Here is a 23,545-nt window from a genome sequence, read left to right as displayed (position 1 = left end):
CTGACAGGCCAGTGTAAATGAGGGAAATCTAACAAGACTCTGCTGTTAAGTGAAGAGGTACAAGCAATAGTTCCTGTGAGACAGAAAATCGGTCTTCTCTCAGGATGAGCTCATAGTTGCTTACTATTAAAAGTGATTTCAATAATCTTGCCTAGTAATAGATGAACATTGATCTTTCTATTCTTTTTTATTATAGTTTTGGTGAAATATCTGCTTCATGATGTGCTGACAAATATGAACCAAAAAAATCTGCATTCCTTACTTAGGCTCCTTTTGTCAGGTTTTTTATCATAGCAGTGAGGAATGTGTGTATCATAAGAAATATTCAAGCACATTAAATAAATATTTAGCATAAAAGTACAGGTATATAAATTACAATGGTGAATTAGAAATTCCTTAGGAAACTCAGGCATTTTCAAAAGTCAATTTGTACTGTGAAATGAGAGAAAGAACGAATAAAAACAATCAACATGCAACTTCACTCCAAGTTACCTATGAGGTTAGTTTTAATAGAATATGTTATTTTACAATCATGAGATGTTATTGCATCACTTCAGTAGTCACCTTCAACTGGCTTCTCTGGAGTTGCACCTCCTCAGCATCTTCTTAGACATCATTGATGTGTTCTTTACCCAGAGACTAATAAGACCTCTTATGTTGAATTACAGCATCCTCTCAAATTTCAATTATATAAGACATTAACATTGTCCCCTGCAACTCAAGTCTCAGATTATTAAGTTCAGAAACACTAATTTCCTACAATTTTCCATTACCTCCTACTAGTGTAAATAAATTCCTTTGATCTGTAGAATGTGGTAGAAAATTAGGAGAAATGAAAAATTCTCTGTTACTGAGAGTAGAGCTAACAGTGGAAGAATGAGAAGATATATCAGGGAACATAAAACTGGTACAGCTTGCTCCATGGGTAGGCAATTAGGTCTACCTCAGAGAGTACTCTGTGTACAACTCTTTCATGTAGATAGGAATGCTGGGAGTGAATTCCAACCGGGACACAAGCTGCACATCTGGTTCGGAATGTGTTGCTTGAGGCTGTGAGGTTTATGTTGAACTTGTGTAGCTGAGAAAAGGGGAGTCTGTAGGGAGATTTCTCACTCAGACTAGGGTCCTTCTATTTTTATTTTTTAAAAATACACATGTATTGCACATATATAAACTAAACTACATACAGCAAGAAGAACGATGAAACAATCAGGAATAGTAATGTTAAATTCATAGTGTTTTGGCTATTTGTATTTAGCAATGTTGAAGAAAACATTTTCCTATCTTGGTACATCTAAAACTCTGAATGTAAACCAATACCTAGCATGTATCGTCATTATCAATTTAAAACATCTATCTAGATCTAAATACATCTTAAGCCCTAAACTAATAAGTTAATTGTGAAACTAAACTAGCTGGTCTTCAAGCCCATCAGAGATTTGGCTTAGACTTGATTTAGAAGGACTAAAATTAATTAACTAAGAAAACAGGAGGTGCAAGTTAGCAGTCCGCATATTGAAAAAAAATGACAGAGACAGTTTGTTGCTTGAACATTCACGCAAAACTCTCTATGACTTTGGAGCATCATCTTCAGCCTTCTGGCCCAATATATCTGACATACATATTTGGGAGGAAGGAACCATTGAAGAATTCCTCAACATTTAGAGACTGAACAAAAAATGCAATTCCTAGATTATTTAGCCATTTTTCCAATTTTATTTCTGCTCCTACAAAGGTATTATTTGTCACAAATCAGCTGGAAGAAACCCTAAGAGATGACACCTCATTTCCCTTAATGGGATTGGGTAGGTTTTAGGTTATTGTCTTGGGCCGTAGATGTTTATTTTGGAGTTGGTTATACATTACTATTGGTCTTATCCAGTGAGAAACAAGGTTGGAGTCAGGGATGTCTCTCTTTTCCTTTATCCTCTTTTATTAGGTTTAGAGATAGGGGCTAAAAAGAAAGAAGGGGGAATATAGAAATATATAGGGATAAAGGACAAAAACTAGATTATTGAGTCAACTCCTTAACTTACGGTTTTAATTGTGTTCACAAGACTATTTTTAATTTATTGGTACAGAGTTCTTTTCTAAAATACTGATGGCAGTTAAACAATTTCAGAGATTAGAATCAAGCAAGAGACTGCACATAGGTGGAACACTTCTGGAGGTGCAGTAAGCCTGCAGGTGTGAGTGTGCTATGCTCCTTCTTGACTCTCAGCCAGATGCCAACCCTCCCTGATCTTATGTTAGAGTTCTAGGTGCATCAACCAAACAGTGCATAGAGCTGTCTTTAGATTATAGGCTTAGAAGAGAAGTAATGATCCCGTACATGGCTACATAACCCTGTGCATTGGAAGAAACAACTGTCATATGTTTAAGGCCTACATAACACCAATTCTAAAATATGATTGATGTCCATGTAGATGCAGAATCAGGAAATGAATTTATGGTTTCTTAAAGTAAGTAACACTAGGTCTATGAAAGTGCTGAAGCTCTGAAATTTTCATTACATAAATCCACTCAAAACTTTATTTATTTGGTGAAGAATCTGAAAGGATACTAAAGACGTCTGCTAAAGAATCTCTGAGAGTATAGATACATGTAGGGAAAAGAACTCCTAAGAACTTTATCTTTGCTTAGTTAAATTCCTGAGATCAAGTTACCTTCCCAAGAGAGAGTAGACAGTCAGTTTTCCAAAACTGCTCACACTATTCTTGCCACTGAATCTCATTTTGAATGCACACAAAACCTAACTGGTTGTCCTAGATTATTTAAGCAATATGTACTCCCTTTAAACAATATGAGGACCTTTATTTGGCAATTAGGTTGAAGAACCCTTTTCATTGAAGTCTGGAAACTAGTACCAAGTTGATTTTTGGAGAACTGTCACCAGCGGCGCTACTGTCCAAGTGCAAATATTAGAAAGGTATAAAATTCTATTCACTAGGGCAAGAGTGGCACCAGTGTTCTTGGTGCATTGAACATCTTATACAATTAAGACCAATTCCAAGGTAAAAATTGATAATTGGTGTTTTAAGACAATGCACAATGATTGACTTGAGAGGTCATAGTGTCTATAGAGGAGTTAAAGGAGATTTTCTGTTATATGTATTTGATATCTTTCAAACTGAATTCTAATTATCTAAGTTAAGCATATAGATTATTATACCTGTCAGCTTTGTAGAGTAAACCTCTTCAGATAGTCAGTGCTAACTGGCAATGATTCATGATAACACTATGGATAAATTACTAATCCTGTGTCATGGTAGTCAAATATTCAATAAAGAAACCCCCCTAAGTCCATAAGCATTATGAAAGAGATAATAGAATGAATGTAAGACTCTACGGAAGGGAAGTAATTGTGAACAACAATTCTCTCCAGGTCTGCCATGGCTATCTTTCATTAGGCAGCTGAGATGGTTTACAGAGACATCAAAAAATGTGGAAGACTATCAGCACATAGAAACAAGCAAAGAAATCTTCCAGACACAGATGAGTATTTGTTAATAAAACTGTTCACATTCCTAGAAGATAAACAGACATGGCTCATGAATGAGGAATTCTGCATGTGACTTTTCTGTACCATGGTTGTGCATGCCCTTGGGGCTATCTGCTAGAATATATAGGAGGGGAAACTAGCCAAATGCATGACTCCAGGGAAGCAGCTCTCCAGAGTCAGCACTCATCCTGTTTGGGAACTCCTCAGCGATGCAGCTGCCACTGAGGCAACTTCACTTCTGTAAGTCAATTCTCCCTTTGAGTAAAAGGATTCAGCTGGGTGGTTCATTGCACTTTTATTTTAATGGAATTGTTTCTTGGATGCCATTGATGTTCAAACTGGCATGAAGAGATGTTTAGTTTACCAGGAGAAAAGCTCAGTGTAGACTTTCTAATATCTTTTTATTTTATTTTCTTGAAAGCCACTGTGAAGGGCACAAGAGACAATCACATTAGTGGTTTCACCATCCTTTGCCTTGAGACATGTTGCAATGTTCAAAGGTTTTCTGAGCTGTCTTTTCTATGAAGTGACAAAAGGAGTGGGAACTTGTTACTGGTATCCAGTGAGTAGAAATGATGTGGACCAATAAACAGCTCCCAGTGCACAGGACACTTTCCAGATCAAATCATACAGCTCAAAAAGGCAACGTTTTGGAGTTTGTAAAATTGGAAATTATTGAACATGTAACATAAGTGGGTCCAACTCATCTTATTTCATCACAGAAGAAACACAATTTTGATCATCAGTATTATGTATGTGCTTTCTTATTGGAATAAGTTTGAAGAACCTTTAAGTTCTGAAACCTGAAGTGGACAAAGATGGCTGATTGGGTCATGCTATTTTCCAATTTGGTTCAAGCCAAATGATACCCGAATAAGAACAGGTCGGGGCTGACAACCTGCCATATTGTGTAGGAGATATTTCCTAGACAAAAAGATAACACAAATATTTTTGGAATTATATAGGAAGATACTTTAGGTTTCTAATATTTTTTTGAGATTTTCATTGATGAGTATCACATTGTATCACTCACTCAGCTCTTCAAAATCCCATTCCATGATCTTTCCCATATTCGGGGCCTTTTTTCACTAATCATTATTGTTACATTTATAGATACATATAAACAATCTGCTTAAACCATTTGTTGTTGCTCATATGTCTATGATTTTAGGTATTGGATAATCAAATAAACATCCGTACCTCTAGTTCTTATATTCTTTCCCTTACTCTGTGGTGTTCCCTCAGCCTTACATGTAAGGATTATGTTGTGGTGCATAATGAATAGAAATTCTGAGGTGGAAGACAACCCTGATCATTGTCAAAGCTTTTAAAAGTGAGTGTTTTAGAGGGAATAGAAAATAGATCAACTCAATATTCTGAAGGTTCTGCTATTGTATCATAATGATAAATTTATTCTTTTCAAGTAATTACAATGACCTCAGATAACACTGAGTTTCAGAACTGTGGCTTTTATTTTCTGTCAGAAAGATGTGTAGTGTTCTCTCTATGACAAGGTGACAGACAAAGTACTGATGGTTGGTGTTCTCATTTCTACATCAGCCAATAGTAAGCCATTAGGAAAATCATTTGATTCATGAAGCCTTCTCTTTCATGACTATATTCAGAGCCCAATTACAATAATCTAACCTAATTGCACAAAATTTTTATGAAGATCAACTTTAAAGAAAATAATTTGAAGTATTTGATGAAATGATACTGTTAAAATTTTATCATAAGTTAGCAATTCCAAATGCACATAATTTATGACAGCACTGTTTTAATCTTTTATAATCATCATATGTGTATTTATTGTCAAAACATGCAGAGGAAGAAAAGAGATAAACTGTGCTATCCTCTTCCAATCAGTGTTCAAAATGCTAACACCAGAAACAAAGTTTAAAAATTACAAAATTTTCAAGACTTTGGTAACTAAAGATTAGCTTAATCTCCAAAGGCACTAAACCATCTTTTTGTAAACTTGCTCATCAAAGTAGACTCAATAATTTTTCTTCCATGCTAAAATCAATACCAAGTCATAAAATTTGGCCAGATAAGACTTTCCTGAATCAGTTGATTCTTGTAAACCTCAGGTAAGTGCATCATACATACGTGACTCTTGTTTCCATGTAGCAAGGACACTCCTGCTGCTGGTGATGTCCAGCCTGCTTCTGTGCGAGAAAGTGGCATCAATTCCTGCATGTCGTACAGAAGACGGAGGCTGTAAGGAGTCCATTTTGGAAACGATTAACAATGCCATCACCCAAGCTGGAACCATGAGTCATCTTGCTCATAAAATGTATGATGACATGGTAAGTACTTCAACCTCCATGCTAGTGTTTGAATTGAAGTTGAACATGAGACATTAACCATAAAGACACAAATATCAGAAAATTACCTTAGTATACAAAGAACACGCCAACTCCTGAAACACGAGGAAGGAAATTGGATAGTTTCAAAGAAACTAATGATTTTTCTATAATTTATCTATTTCTCTCTTTTTTTTTAATCTTATGGTAGAAACCTTTAAAATGTGGCTCAGGAAGAAGTCTCATTTCCTTTTACTGCATACAGGGTCACGAGTTTTCAATGGGCATGGTCATTTAACACACTGCACATAATCACTGTAGAATATGTGTATTGCAGTGAACTATATATTTGGAGCACAAATAAACTAAAGCATGAGAAGAGGCAAGAAAGAAAGAGAGAGAAGGAGGAGGATGAAGAAAGAAAGAAAGAAATAGAAAGAAAGAAAGAAAGAAAGAGTCTAGTCTTTCAAGAATATCCTAAATACTGGGAATCGTGGTTCAAAGATTTTCAGTACAAGAGTTGCTCCGACATCTGTTGCTTTCTTGCTGATTATTCTACTTCATTTCCCAAGGTCAGAACACACAAAGGAAGATAAAATAGGCAAACATTCCATATGATGGTTATCAGGAAAATGTCCCTCTGTTTGAAATAAACATGTCTTCATGTTGGTTTTTTTATTGACTAGATGTTATTTTTTTTCTCTCTTAACAAGACTCACTTCCAAAACGAATTCTCTTCCAATCAATTTGCTTCTAATGTAAGTACCTCACTGCTTTTCAGCTACTCCCCAATGGAAGCATCATGTCAATTTTTATTTTCTGTTCTTAACTGACAGTGTTTCAACTTCCTAATGTTTACAACAATCTATTAACATTTCATGAATTACCTGATTAATAGAAATAATTAAGACACCCTAAATATGTGTTTAAGCAAATTTAATATTTCATTAATCATACAATGACTATAGAGTATATAACATTAATTAATAATGTTTTATACTTTTGTTGACTGGAGTTTGCAAAATAGTCTGTTTTGTGAGTAATAATGTCATAATGCAAAAGTTTCATTCTAAAAGAATTAGAATAGTTGTCTTACACAGGTATAGATATTCAGTGTTAAATTAGTAAATTTATAATTTTGATGTCTTGGTAAGTAAATATAAGTATTTATAGATAGAATATAGGAAGATTGAAAAATAAGTGCTTTGGCTTAATGCTGAAATACTAGAGAAATGTGATAATTAATACATTTAGTTCTTGACAAATTTACCCCACATTGTTGGCTTTCCAAAAAGGAACTTTTAGAAAAAGGGAGACAACAGGAGACTAACAGAAGAAGGAGTTCATAAGTTAGTGAAATGCCAAATTACGTTGCAGATACACGAAACTCAGAATTTGGTGATGAGAAGTTTCTTAAATACTTCAATATCAGTTTTTATGATGTACTTATGGTTAAAATTTAGATATCCATCAAGAATGCTTTAATATTCTGGTCATGAAGTCAATTAAACAATTTCTGAAATTTAACTGAATTTTTGGTGCTTATTTGCAGGATGATCCATTGATGAGGAGGGATCAAGCTGTTTTCGCAGCCAAAAGTTCCTGCCACTCTAATATCACGAACCCTCCAGATTCTGGAGCTGAACACACAAATCTCAAAGTGAGTTTTCTTTGTGCCGTTTTTCACAGAACACCAGGAGCAATACACTCGGTTTGTGGTACTGTTGGTTGTTTCAGGCATTATGATGGATGCAGTAATCATGCATGCAGAAAATATAGGTAAAGTATAAAAATTATGTTGGTAAATTATTTTGGAAAACAAAATATGAAATAACAGTGTAGCAAATTCTTAAAGAGTTCATTTAGAGGATGTTATTTTAGGGATGACTGCCTTGGTTTTATATCTATTTTTAACCTATATCTTCCTCTCTCTATGATTGTGTATGCCTCATCTGAAAGACAGGTGAGCCAAATAGTCCTGCAAAATACTAATAGTATGTTCTTAGGATGCAACACTGCCCTAATTCACAGTGAGAAGGTCTACATGTTATAGAAGTTCTATTTTATGATGGCTATAGTCTTCACATTCTGAATCCCTCAAATAGCATATCTGAATACTATTCAAATTGGAAATTATATGACAATAGTAAGGGAAAATAAGGGCAACGATATAAAGGGAATGTGTCTTCAGAGGTACAATGTTGGTAGGGATGTCAAAAAATACTCTCTTGTCCTTGCTATATTTGAACCTCACAAAAAATTCAAAAGGAAGTGCTAATATTTGAGTAGCTAATAAAAAGGAATGGAGGTTCTGAAATGTTGTACAGGATATTTACACTTGAAAGGAATTTAACAACGCAAGTGTGCACTTCACCCAACAGCAGACCTCAATCTTAATCACATGGCAGCATGCTCCCAGGTATTGCCATGACCAATAACCTGCTTCTTTCCTTAATGTCCTTTACATCTTTCCATTGTAATCAATGGGCTCTAATTCACTTTAATTTTCATGAACACCATGGAAACTAAGCACACTGAGAGAGTGAATAGTTTAAATAAGATATGTGCATTAATTTTTGGAGGGGCAAAATTCTGTTGTGATTTCCACTGATTCCATTAATAAAGCCAATGCTGTGTCCAAGTTGTTCACCCATAGATGCCAACAAATATCCTACTCTGTCAGAGGCAACAAGAAGGAACATTAAGGAGTACCATGATCTCATCATTGTTTTAATTTCTTCAATTCGCATAAAAATCATAAACATGTATGTTAACAATTGCCATGATTTATTGTGTGTATGACAACCTGAGTGAAAATGATTTGAGCCCTTAGCCCTGCCTGGAGGCCTCTATGCTTCCTTAGTCAAATCTTTTTGTTTCAATTGAGTCATATAAGGTCCTGTTTTACAAAGTGATAGACAAATGTCCAAAAAAAATCAAGATATCACTAGAGATTAAGCTGCTAGAATTTCATAGAGAGAACAAAACATAATGACATAATCTCAGAAAAAAAATCCTAATTTAAGCACCATAATTCTTTTTATTTTGTAGACAGTAGACTAATTTTTTAAAGTTTACATTTCAACATCATGTAATGTCTATAAACGTGTTATATGTACATATAGACACATGAAAACATATTTCAGTTCAGCTTATTCACATGAAAATTACATGCAGGAAACTTTTCTTACTGAAAAATTTTAATGCAATGCTTCTATTATGTTTGCTCAGACCAAAAAATATTTTAAAATGTTGATCAATTTTGTGGGTGCGTGGAGCAGCCCTCTGTCCAATCTAATGATTGAACTGAATGCCATGCAAGAAGTCCCAGAAAGTATTGTTTCAGAAGCCAAAGAGATGGAAAAGAAAAACAGAGAAATCCTGGATGATCTTAGGTGGATTCTCACCAAGGTAAGCAATTAGTTATTCTCATTCATAAAAGAATTGCATTGTGTAATTAAAAAAAAAACGTATTCTGAAAAATCTCATCTTTCCAGAATGAAACATAGACATCTGGTCAGGCGGTCAATTTTCTTGAACAGTTTATTTTGATCAAACTGTGGGTCATGACATCTTTGGAGGTCAAATATGCCTATCCCAGGGGTTGCATATCAGAGATCTTGCATATTATATATTTACAGTGTGGTTAATTACAGTCACAAAATAACAGTTATGAAGTAGCACCAAAAGTAATTTATGGTTGGGGGTCACCACAGCATGAAGAACTGTACTAAAGGCTCACAGCATTAGAAAGGCTGAAAAACACTGCCTTAAGAGATTGCTGGCGGTTCCTACCTTCTCAGAGATGCTTCTTATTGCCTCCTGCCCAGGGGATCAGAGAAACACAGTTGTTACTCTTGGGCACTTAGAGGACACAAGTCCTGGGCAGAGTGAAAAGAGCTCAGATCCTTCTATCACATCCATCCCTGGGCTGTGCATATTAAATCATGGTCTTATCATTATATGAGAGATTGTCATACATAAACTACATAGAACATGGATTTAGCTGAAATCTAATAGAATAATGGTGCCTATCATTTTCTGTGAAAAACAAAGGACATGTATGAGTTTCCTAAGTAAGAACCTGACACTCGTTCTTCTATTGTCCCAGGGTCAAATAGAAATTTCCTACATTTCCTCTGCCTCTGGGAGGCCGTACTTCCTCTGTGATCCATTGCATGTTAGAGCAAATGCATACGGGTCTTGATAATAGTTACTAAAAGACTACCTGTCACAAGCCTCCTGCCCTAGAAATATGAGAGCCCATACCTATGATGAAAGTGATACATTTCTGAATGTGTTTCTCTGACTGAACGCAGAAGAAAGAAGGAGAGGGCAAAGCTAACAATATACTCAACAACTAACTGACTATTGTTTTAATTTACAGGCCTATCCTACTGCAACGATGATTGAAAGATTCCCCAGCTGGCACTATCTTCCAGCCTTAAAATCAAATGACATACACTCTAAATGTTTGGCAATGTATAACCTTTGCAATTGCCTAAATACTGATACAGCCTACACTATATATCATCTCAGAAAATTAAAATGCCGATTAACTGGTGAAGATTGCTAAGTAAACAACTAGCCTGTTACTTTGGAGATGGTTAATGACAGTCCATTGCTTAAAATATTGTTTTAATTTTATACCTTTGAATGTATGCGTGGGTACAATTGGTCTCTTTAAAAAAATAAAAAAATCTTTCTTTAGAAATATCTAAATCTAAAATGCCTATTTTTGTTTTGTTCATTGAGTAGAATATCAAAAAAATAAGTTACACCCATGTAATTTATCACAAACTATAGATATTACATATGCAAATAAATGCAGTTTACTTCAATAAACTCAAAATATATTTCATAGAAAAATAGGAATTCATGTTTTTTACTCAAAGTGTAAAACTTAAAATAACCAATTCATGTGTCATAACAAGAAATATAAATGTCACAATGCTCCATGAGGTCCAGACTGTCCTGAGGAACCAGTGTTCACAGTGAAAGAACAGGCAATCCAATCTAATTGCTATTTGACACCACAACTTCCAGATGGCTTGGAGTAGATATCATAAAGACACACTGAATTAATGTATGAAAATTCCAATGAATTAATTTTTATAAATTAAAAATTGTTTTAGAATACAAATATCAGTTATTCAAGTTCTCTCCATGATGTCTCATAAGCCCCACTATAAATGTGCTTCTCCATACCATGATAATAGGTATGGTCTGCTTGTTTTCCTTCCTCTGTGTCTAATGAGTCCTTTTTGCTCTTTGATCATTTTAAATAGATATACTTTTCATACGGCATCTGTATGGAAATCATAGGAACATTAATGTGGAGCATCTCTTTGTCTGTGTGCCACGACATTCAGATGAAGTAGCCAGGTGTCTTTCATCCCGGTCAGGAGGAAAGAAGTCTTCCTTCTTTCTATTATCAAAAACTGTTCGTTATTCTTCATTTATACCTTAAGTGTGATATTCAGTACTTTGATTTTTTTGTTTGTTTGTTTGTTTTTAGGAACTTTAAAAAAATTTCCCCTCTATTTTTCTCCAGTGATTTTCTGGATCATTCAACTTCCATGTATTTGTGAAGATTGTGCAGTATTCTTGATATCATTTTTTTGTTTTATGTTATTATGGTCTGATAAGTTATTGGATGACCAATACAGAAAATGCCAATCAATCAAAATGCAGACCTTGTGGAGCCAACTGACACATAATGCATCATCAGTACAACCTCAGCACAGAAGGTTGAGGGATCTTTGTGGAAGAGAGGGTGGAAATGCTGTAAGAGGCAGAAGATGAGGGAGTTTGCATTGAGATCGGGTCCTCTGGAAATGACACACGTTAGCGCCACACAGTCTCATCACCACCACAGCCCAAACATGAGCCAAACACAAAGGCAACAGCAATAGATGTGCTGAAGCCCAGGAGCCTAAACCCACCCAAAGACCTGCAGCAGCTAAGGGACACTCAGGTTTAAAGAAAATATATGAAATGGCAATAGATTCATGACAGATTGAAAACCAGAGAAAACTGTTGACAATTAAACCTGCTTCACAAAGTATGGTGCATCTGAATCTGAAAGACTTCCATATAGGACCACGGAAAAGCAGCACATTTTACTGCAAGGAAGTAATATGGTCAAATTGTTAATTAAACAGTTGGGGTTGGGTGTGGGAGTAAGAACTATCTGAGGAAATGAATAGGCCATGACTCTATGGAGGAAATGAGGACACAGGAGCACAAAAAGACACAGGAACTGGGACTAGACACATGAGTGATTGAATGAGTGAGTGAGTAAGTGGATGGACATATGCATGGAGGGAAAGACAATGTAAGAAAGGATGATGTGCATTCTACTGTCATAGGAATTGAAATAACAGTGAGACAGATCTGTTTCTAAATATTTTTTTAAAAACAACAGCAACAAGATGCCCCTTTATAAAGAAAAGAAAGGCACACTGCTTGATTGTGGCAGTCTTAAAAAGAATGCTTCATATCAATGGTCTTTAAACTACTCAAAACATAAAGGAAAGGCACAGTTACCAAATACGTTTTATAGAGCCAGCATAGGCACGATACCAAAAAACACAGACAGCCAAAAAGAGTGAGACCATTGAACATGAAAAAGAGAAGGGTGGGGCGGGGTGAGTGCTACACAAACTGCTGGACCAAGCAAGGACAATGCATGCAGTAAACCTAGACCCACTGTTGAGATCTAGCCAATGGACAGCTCACTCTCCCTGGTTGGAGGGCGAGACTGCACTGCCTCTGACAGGAACTGTGGTGCCCCCTATTTGACAACTTCCCCTTCGTTGGGAGACCTGGTGGCACTCAAGGAAGGGGAAGCAGGCTATCCCGATGAAACTTGAAAGGCTGTGATCATATGGATGGGGAGAGGTCCTCTTCTGTCACAGATCTAGGAAGAGGAATAGGGTAAAGGGGCAGGGGGGACTGGAAGATGCAAGTGAGAGGATAAAAGTTGGGATGTGAGCTGAACAAATTAAGAAAAAATAGCAATGTGAGATACCAGTAAAAGGGCAATGATAGGAAGGAAAGTGGAGAAATGATGTAGTTATATTATAATATTAGAAAAATAAAGAAATAATAATACTTCAATTGCACTAGAAGCTGAGACATTAAGCATCATAACCCAAACAGCAGAAAATAAACTTTCATTGGTAAAGGATGCACCAACTATTGAAACATGGAGAGGGTCAACTGGATACTTTCATGAAATTTCAAAGGAATCTATATTTTCTTTATTTTTCTAAAGACAAACAAACAAGTAAACAAAACTATGGTAGAAACTTTTAAAATGTGCCCCAGGAAAGAACTGTCGTTTCCAGTTGCATTCACGATCATGAACGACCATTGGCCGTGGTCATTTAGCATACTGAAGATAATCACTGTAGATAACGTGTATTGAAGTGAACTATATATTTGGAGGACAGATAAACTAAAGCGTGGGAAGAGGAGAGAGAGAGAGCGAGAGAGAGAGAGAGAGAGAGAGAGAGAGAGAGAGAGAGAGAGAGAGAGAGAGAGAGAAAGCAAGGAAGGAAGGAAGGAAGGAAGGAAGAGGAAGATATATTATATAGCCATTCAAGAAGGCCCTAAATACTGTGAATTGTGGTTTAAAGATTTTCAGATCTAGAGTTTGTCCAATATCTGTTTCATTCTTCCTGATTAGTATACCTCATTTCTCAAGGTCAGAAAATACAAAGGAAAATAGGCAAATCTTTAGTTTGATAGACATCAGGGGAGCATGACTCTCTTTGCAATAAGTTTGTCTTCATATAGTTCCTTTTAATGACTGGACATTATTTTCTTCCTCTTAGCATGACTCAGTTGCATAATGAATTCTCTCCCAGACATTTTGGGACTGTTGTGAGTACCTCACTGCTTCTGAGCTGCTTCTCAAAGAGAGCACTATGTCAATGTTTGCAGCTTAGATGAGAACACTTTATAAATTACTTTTATTTTCTGCTCTTAGCTGACAGTATTTCAGCTTCTTAACCTTTACAATAATCTACTAACATTTCCTGAATTAGCAGATTATTAGAAATAAGTAAGATAGGGTAGGGAGGATGGGAGAAAAAGAAGGTACGGTAGAGCCAGGAGATTACAGAGGAGACAAAGATTGGGATGTAGAGTAAATAAATTAATTACTTAATCGAAAAAGAAAAATTTTAAATTATTCTACACCACATTATATATATTTCTACTCTAACATGAAGTAGTCTATGCATACAATTCAACTTAATACAAAATTTATCTCCAATACTTTGAAAGTACTGTTGCAGGCTGCTTAGGACAATTAAGCAATACAAGTTGTGTTAGTTGATAAAATCATGGTCATGTCAATTACTAGTATATATTTTTAAATTTTTATTATGTTTCTTTTTAACATATACATTTATATTATTAAACAAGAGTAAAATAAACTACACACAGCAGGAAGAACCACCAGACAATCAGGAATTAGATAAAGGTTACATTCATAGTGATTTGGCTATTTGTATTTGATACACATCTTTCCTATCTTTTTGGGTCTAAATTTCTGAATGGAGATTAATATACATCATATCTCATGTCTATTAACTTAAAATATCTATCTTGATCTAAAAATATATCTTTTCCTTTATCTTTCTTTTGTAGGTAAGGAGATAGGAGCTAAAAAGAAGGAAAGGGGGATATAGAAATATAGATGGAGGATAGAATAAAAGGTAGATTATTGAATCTACTCCTCATCACAAGACCCTAATTGTTATTCACAAATAAGATTATTTTTTTAATTCAATGGTATTGAATTTTACATATTGATGCAAATCATGCTCATGTCAAAACTAGTCTAAGTTTAGCACAAGAATATATACTCTAGATCTAATAGATAGGATTCTATTGATATATAAGGTAAAACAGTTAAATAGGGTCTCAAAAACCTCAGATACCTACAGAATATGGCATTTAAAGATGTTTTTACTATTCTAAAGATTATCTGAACACAAGAAAAGTTAATTCCTGGCAACACCCAGCCTGCCTCAAAGAAAAAGATGAGCATCAAAGAACTGCCTTACGGAGTTGGCATCAAATGTGGCAAACGAGCCAGTAGGCAAACTGTCCCTATTTCTGCCTAGATAGAATATACCTAAAAATGGGCAAGTTTAGATGCAGGCAGTGTGGACAGCCAAACTCTGCCAAGACAGAGTAAACAAGTCCTCAATGGCTTCTGCCTCAAAAATATGTCTGTCAGATATATTAGGACAGAAGGCTAAAGATGATGCTCCAACTTTGTAGGGACTCTTGGGTGGCCTGTTCAGGAAGCAAATTCTCTCTGTCATTTTCTAATTTTGGAAGTTGCTAACCTGCATTTCCTATCTACTAGATAATTAATTTTATTCCTTCTCAAGTCTCTGATGGGGTTGAAGATGAGATAGTTTAGCTTTACAATTAAGCTTAGTTGTTTAGAGGTTAATATGTTTTTAGGTCTAAATAGATGTTTTATGCTGACAAAGATGAGATATGCTAGATATTGATTTACATTAAGGAATTTTAGACTCACCAATATAGGAAAGATGTGTTCTTCAATGTTGCCAAATACAAAAAGCCAAAACACTAGGAATGTAACATTTATAAAATTCCTGATTGTTTCATGCTTCTTCTTGCTCTAGGCAGCTTATTGGATATATGTGTAATAATATAAATATATGTAAAAAAGAAAAATTATCTTAGCCATTCTGATAGGTGTAAGATGGAATCTCAGCGTTGTTTTGACTTGCATTTCCCTGATGATTAAGGAGGTTGAGCATTTCTTTAAGTGTTTCTCAGCCATTTGATATTCCTCTGTTGAGAATTCTCTGTTTAGTTCCATGCCCCATTTCTCGATTGGGTTATTTGGTTTGGTGGTATTTAATTTCTTGAGTTCTTTATATATTTTGGATATTAGACCTTTGTCAGATGTGGGGTTAGTGAAGATCTTTTCCCAGTCTGTAGACTGTCGCTTTGTACTCTTTACGGTGTCATCTGCCTTACAGAAGCTTTTCAGCCTCATGAGGTCCCATTTATTAATTGTTGACATTAATGCCTGGGCTGTTGGTGTCCTGTTCAGGAAGTTGTCTCCTGTGCCAATATGTTCCAGGCTCTTCCCCACTTTTTCTTCTAAGTGATTTAGTGTCTCTGGTTTTATGTTGAGGTCTTTAATCCACTTGGATTTGAGTTTTGTACAAGGTGACAAATATGGGTCCAGTTGCATTTTTTTACACATAGACATCCAGTTAGACCAGCACCATTTGTTGAAGATGCTATCCCTTTTCCATCGAATGGATTTGGCTTCTTTGTCAAAAATCAAATGACCATATGTGTGTGGATTCATATCTTGGTCTTCGATTCGATTCCACTGATCAACCAGCCTGTTGCTGTGCCAGTACCATGCTGTTTTAATTACTATTGCTTTATAGTACAGTTTGAGATCAGGTATGGAGATTCCTCCAGAGCACCTTTTATTGTACAAGATTGTTTTAGCTATTCTGGGTTTTTTGTTTTTCCATATGAAGTTCAGAATTGAACTTTCAATGTCTTTAAAAAATTGTGTAGGTATTTTGATAGGGATTGCATTGAATCTGTAGATTGCTTTTGGTAGGATGGCCATTTTTATTATGTTAATTCTCCCTATCCATGAGCAAGGTAGATCCTTCCATCTTCTCATGTCATCTTCAATCTCTTTCTTTAGGGTTTTGAAATTTTTTTCAAACAGGTCCTTCACTTGTTTAGTAAGAGTAACTCCTAAGTACTTTATATTACTTGTGGCTAATGAGAAGGGTGTAGTTTTCCTAATTTCTTCCTCTGCAAGCTTGTCATTTGTGTATAGGAAGGCTACAGACTTTTTTGAGTTAATTTTGTATCCAGCCAATTTGCTGAAGGTGTTTATCAGCTGTAGGAGTTCTCTGGTGGAATTTTGAGGGTCACTTATGTAGACTATCATATCATCTGCAAATAGGGATAATTTGACTTCCTCCTTTCCCATTTGAATACCCTTGATCTCCTTATGTTGTCTTCCACTCCTTGGAATATACCCAGAAGATGCTCCAGCACACAACAAGAAAATTTGCTCAACCATGTTCATAGCAGCCTTATTCATAATAGCCAGAACATGGAAACAGCCTAAGTGTCCCTCAATAGAAGAATGGATAAAGAAACTGTGGTACATATACACTATGGAATACTATTCAGCTATTAAAAACAAGGAATTCCCAAAATTTGTGGATAAATGGATTGAGCTAGAAATGATCATAATGAGTGAGTTAACTCAGAAGCAGAAAGACTCAAATGGTATATACTCACTTATATCTGCATATTAGCCCAACGAGCATGTCCCACGAAAGCCTTCACTTACCAGGAAACAGAGACAGAAGAGAGGACATACTAGTGGGACTCTAGATGTGAGATTCATGGGAGAAAGGCAAAGTAGAAGGACCCAGAGGGTCCTAGAAGCCTACAAATAGAACATTATGATAGGCAGATTTGGGCACAGGGGTCCCACTCAAACTAGGCACCAGACAAGGACAATACAGGCGGTAAACCTTAAACCCCTACCCAGATCTAGACAATGGACAGAACACTCTCCACAGTAGAGTGGAGAGTGGGATATTACTTTCTCACACACTCTGGTGCCTCACCTCTGACCATATCCCCTGGACGGGGAGACCTGATGGCACTCAGAGGAAGGACAGCAGGTTACCAAGAAGAGACTTGATACCCTATGATCATATAGAGGGGGAGGTAATCCCCCTCAGGAACTATCATAGGGGAGGGGAATAAGGGGAAAATGGGAGGGAGGGAAGAATGGGAGGATACAAGGGATGGGATAACCAATGAGATGTAACAAGAATAAATTAATTTAAAAAATTATTAAATAAAAAATAAGTAAAATAAAAATATAATTAAGATATTCTAAATCATATATTTAAGTGAATTTAATATTTCATTAATCATACAATGATTAATATAATACATAACATTAAATAATAATGTTTTACACTTTTGGATTTAGAGTTTACTTTAAAATAGTAATTTTATAGATCTATTTGCATTCTTCTGCATAAAAATAGACTAAAACATAACAACCTTAAAAAATATAGTACCAGATGTAGAAAATTATAAAGTTCTTCTAAATTCGGGAAGAAAACAAGGATGTCCACTGTCTCAACTTTTATTCAATATACCTCTTTTGGCCTAAGCCAAAAGAATACAACAAAATAATTTAATTAAAGGGACATAAAAGGAAGTGGACATGTTATCACTACTGCAGATAACTTGGTTCTGTAATTAAAAGACCCAAGAACTCCAACTTTACACCTTTACATCTGACACTTTCAGAAACTATCAGAATATTATGTCAGTATGAAATACCATCACTAGTTTTGTATGTATCAATAACGATGTTACATGTCAAAAGATCTGAAAAAAAATCTCACTTACACTGGCTTCAAATTACAAAGCAAATTCCTTACAAATAAATCTAACATAGGAGGTTAAAGAATTTAATTTTGAAACAATGAAAATATATATTGAAGAGAGTGTTACAAGAAGAAAGAGACTCTCCAGCTTGGGGCATGTTGACTAAATAATGTGAAAATGGCCATTTTACAAAAACTGATCTTAAAATTGAATTAATATTCACCAAAATACCAATGATTTTTCCATAAGACTAGAAAATATAATCCTAAAAGTAAGATCCACTGAAGCTAAAGACAGCTGAATAACTATAACAATGCAAGTGAACTTACACTTCTTGCTTTCACATTAAATTATAATCTCAATAGTAAAATGATACTAAGACATAACTAGTCACAGGTATAAATGGAATGGAAGATCTGGAAAAGAACTTGATGACTACATCTCCTAGTTTACTACTTTTACTGCCATGGATGTTGCCTCCATCCTTGCCTCACCAGCAAGATGGAAACTTAAATTTCTGAAAATCTAAGCTCAAATAAATTCTTCCCTCTATAAGTTGCCTTCACCATGGAAATTATCATAGCAACAGAAAAATAACCAATGCAAACTTCAGAACCACATGGTGCCCAAAATGACTAATGTGACTATATGAGATTAAAGCATATTTGCACATCAATGGTCTTTCAATAGTGAACTAGATAGCTAAACCTACCAAAGTCTATTCCTGTGTGAGAATTTATTTCACACATCGATAAACAACTCTAAATATTAAACAAAAGCATATGAATCATCCTGTCAATACAGATAAACAAAACATTAAAGGAAAATTCAAATAACCAATAATCCTTTCCTTAATGTGCAATTTTTAGACAGTAGTGAATACAATTTACAACAGCCTTGGTATTTCTTCTCATCCTCAGAAAAAAAGGCTACCTTCTAGAACAGAGAAAATGATAAGCATGTGAGGGAAAAATACTTAAACATGGATTCTAAAATTGTAAACTCATTATGGACTCTACAGAAATCATTACTGAACATCCTAAAAGTGTAAACTATTAATTCTATAGCATCCGGCTCTACCAGTATGCACACACACACACACACACACATTTATCACTGAGGTATTGATGATGCACAAGATATAGAAATGGTCTAGATGGAAAATGACAATATAGTATGCACACAAAATGAAATTTTATCAGCTATAAGGAAGAATGAAATTCTGTGACACATGCACAAACAAGGTTTGAGCAATAGATCAACATGCTTAGCTACAAAGTTAGGTTCAAAGTGGTAACCAATTGTTTCCTTTTATATGTGGATACCTATTTAAATAAAAAAAACAAAGCACAAATATAGGACTTGAAAATAGAGCCGAAACAGTGTGGTGAGAGGTAGAGGCTATATCAAGATGGGAGAAAAAAAAAAAAAAGGATAGGAATGACTAAGTGTTCAATGCTTTTCCACAAAGGCAAGATTTAGATTATTCCCCCTCCCTTTCCCTTCCCTTTCGGAGGAGTGTACATTTATGGGTCACCGAGAAACCAGAGGCTAGATTACTGGGGAAAAGGTCCCTGCAAGGTTAGTGAAGGAGTTCTTTGCTGTTCGGGATGATTGACACTTTACCCTTTATTTGTACCCTTGTCTTTCTCCTTGCTCTTTATTGTTCTAGCTAAGGCTTCACCCAATGCATTGACTAAGATAGACATCATGGGCAGTTTACTTTGTTTCTGATTTTAGGGAAGCTGTATTATTTTTCTTCCTGTCTATTACAGTGTTGACCTTATGGCTGTCATTTGTAATATTTTTAATGATGGCTCTATCTTCTGTCCCAATATTGTTAGAGTTTCCACCACAAATGGATGTCATCATTTGTCAAAGGTCCTTTTTTTTTTTTTTTTTTTTTTTTGCCTCTGTTGAGATGGTTCATGATTTGTGTCCTTGTTTATTGTATACTTAAATGATACACATATGGTGACAAATCTTTGGATATCTAGAATGAAAATACTTTAACAGCTGTCAATGATATTTTACTCTGTTCTGAAATTATTTTAATAACTATGTTATTAAATATTTTGTCTTTATAGAGAAATTACTTTAGTGTTCTGTTCTTGTTGTTTGTTAGTTTTTTGCTTTGAGTCATATTATATCCATAAAATATATTCATTTGTCCTTCTTTCAAAGTTTGTTAGAAATCAGCAAGAAACTTAGTCTTTGTTGGGAGATATTTTTAATTTTTATTTCATTTTATTTTTGAGATTATAATTCCAACATTTCTCCCTTCTCTTTCATACCTCAAAATCCATCATATTTCCTTTCCCACTCTCCTTCAAATGTATTGTTTCTTTTTATCTCTAATCATTGTTGCATGCATATATGTATATTCATATATATATATGTTGTATGTATGTTTTCAGGGTTGACCTTTGTCATTGGAAAAACAATTAATGTGTTCTTCCCTGGGGAAAACCACCTCTGCACCTACCAGCATTTCTTAGTTGCCTAGAATTCTTTTTGTGTGATTTGTTGTCTCTTGTATCTTTGATGCATCTGTAAGAGAAAATATAATTACAGCTAATATATTATTTTGTTCTCTATGTTATGGTTTTCTCCATTACTCACTGAATCATCTAGTCCTAAGCCGTATATCCCTGTGAGTCTAATGTCACCTCATCCTCTTCAAATATGCCTTAGCTTCTGATGTTCTAAGTGTCCCACATCTTATGTTCCTATTAAAGACCCCTTGATTTAATTTTATAATGGTATAATGGAAGATTAAAGTGTTTCTGAATCTTGTCCTGTTCTATCATGCTACAACCCTAGAACCTATTCTGGGTGGCTATTTTTTTTTTCAGTAATTTTCACCAGATAATTTAGTGTATTAAGGATTTATGCTGATATTCAGTGGTCACTATAGGCAGTCTTAACTCAATAGGCAATATTTGCATTTTTGACAAGAACAACACTCTATTTGATACTTATATCTTTATGCCTAGGAATTAACACATGACTACTTGTTGCTTCAATCTGAGAATGAAAAGAATCCTAGATTCAAACAGATTCTCGGATGGATTTGTAAATCATAACAATAATTCCATGTATTTCTATTTTCCAAAAGTTTCAGATATTATTTCTACAAAGGTGAGGTATGAAATAACCTCAGGAGTAGCCTGAACCTCTGTAATGTCATGAAGTTATATTGATGACATAGAAAGCTTAAATGATTAAATGATTTTTTTTCTATACACTATTCTTGGCTAGTAGTATGTGAGGAATGTCAATACAACAGACTTTGCACCCCACATTGTCAGATAATATATACTTAGGACCTTGTATCAAGGTGACAGGGGCAACATTTTTTATTTTAAGACTTGTCATCTGCAAAGGGTCCTGAATGTTAAACTTATCTTTGATTGTTTCATCACAGAAGCCCGAGTAGTCTTTATTTTCTTTATGTCTCTTCTTTGTAAATGAAACTCTTTAAAATTATATCTTTCACTATGATCAATGTTGGTTTCATCATAAACTTATATCTCATAGATGATTAAAATTGATCATAACAATAATTTACATCCATAAAGTATGATCCAGAATGTATAGTATTAAAAGTACATTCACTTTTAGGAACACTAGTCTGAAAAAAATTCTATTCCACAGATACTGTAATCAATGCAATTGAAAATGTACAACAGAAAATTGGGGCAATATTTATTCATAGAATATACCTAAACTCAAATACTCATGAAAACTAAAAACATAAAAATATCTAAGTATTTATTATATAATTCTCAACTATTAAAGTGCAAAATGAAAATAATCATTGTCAGATCATTCTTATTGTACATATGAATTTTCAAAAACCAGAATACCTTTCCAGTTTTTGCCATATGGCAGATATTTACATTGAAAGTATATATGAACCCCATTCATTTATTATAAGAAGGATTTTCACAAGTTAAGAGTGAAAGGAAACTAATTATTTGGGTGTATACCTTCATAAAATCAAATTTATGTTTTCAACTTGATTGTATTACTTAGAAATGCCAAGGAAATATAGGAAAATATTGGCATTGTGGTTTTTTTTTTTGAAATGGTATCTTGATTGACCAAAATTGTCAAAGTTGTACAAATCCATGAGCTATTGGCATAGTCAGACTATAACTCAAAAACAGGAAAGTATGAATAAGTGCATTTAAATCAATCAACACATAGTGGAAACTAGGAAACCAGGTAGTGTTATCTTTTGTTCCTTTTGCAGTTCTTTAAAAAATTAGCTGATAGACTGGTGTGGTCTCATCCAGTCAAATGGGCAACTTCTTCAATTTTGACTCTTTTTAAAAAAAAAAGCACAGATTGATACATGTTGCTAAAATCTCATTCAATCTAAACTCTCTATTTCTACCCCAGATCAATTAAGACAGTATAAAAAGAGTTCTCTGTATTGCTACATTTTAAGGACTGCAAGATACTTGTCCTAAATTCCTTTCTGTGGCTGTAATAAACAGCATGACCAATAAGCTACTTGAGGACACCAAGGATTATTACATCTTGCAACTCCTATCACTGAGGAAAGCTTATGAGGAAACTCAAAATAAAAATCTGGAAGCAGAAACTTAGACACTGGGGGAAAGTCAGTGGGGGAGTGCTCTTTACTGGCTTACTACTAGGCTCTCTTTTTTGCTACCTTTCTTATACGACACGGCACCCACCTAAGAATGGCACTATACATAGTGGTTTGAGTCTTCTTCAGCAATTATAAATCAGGAATACACCCCATAAACATGCCCAAAGGGCTGATGGGAGCAACTCCTCAACTGGGTTCTCTACCACCAGTATCTTAAGATTATGTCAAGTCAACAAAAGCTAACCAGCTCATTCACCATTTGAGAAAGAATGCTATATGAGTGTATTGTGTGCATTTGTTTTCAAAACCACTAAAAAGGATGATGTTGGTAGTGGATTGGCATATATAGTCATTATTTTGTGGAAGCATGTTCTCTCCAGTCCTATTCCCCCTGGGACTTTTGTCATGAACGCATGGTCAAGTTCATCAAATGTTTCTCAGCATCTATTGTGATGCACATTAGGTTTTTTTTCTTTAAGCTCATTTTTAGGATGTATTTTATTTATTGGCTTAAGTAGGTTGAACATTTGCTGAATCTCGGAGACAAAGCCAATGTGATCATAGTCTTTTGGATATATGTCTATATTTTTCTTGCAAGTATTTAATTAAGGATTTTTACATATATGCTCATTAAGGATATTGGCTTCTAGTTTT

The 23,545-nt window shown here is 34.9% G+C and overlaps 1 protein-coding gene across 1 annotated transcript; it reads left to right on the top strand.

The window, feature by feature from the left end:
• Positions 1-3,711: 3,711 nt before the first annotated feature.
• Positions 3,712-10,015, top strand: LOC311605856 (prolactin-8A9-like; the record flags this gene model as incomplete). Its single annotated transcript, XM_084796713.1, has 5 exons — positions 3,712-3,742; positions 5,633-5,811; positions 7,361-7,468; positions 9,040-9,219; positions 9,920-10,015. The coding sequence occupies 5 exons, from the start codon at positions 3,712-3,714 to the stop codon at positions 10,013-10,015; spliced, it is 594 nt and encodes a 197-aa protein (XP_084652839.1).
• Between the last annotated feature and the right edge of the window lie 13,530 nt (positions 10,016-23,545).

Source organism: Acomys minous (genome assembly GCF_964271855.1).
Source record: "Acomys minous genome assembly, chromosome: 9".
NCBI lineage: Eukaryota > Metazoa > Chordata > Mammalia > Rodentia > Muridae > Acomys > Acomys minous.
The sequence above is the reverse complement of the archived record's forward strand: the minus strand, read 5'-3'. Positions and strand labels throughout refer to the sequence as shown.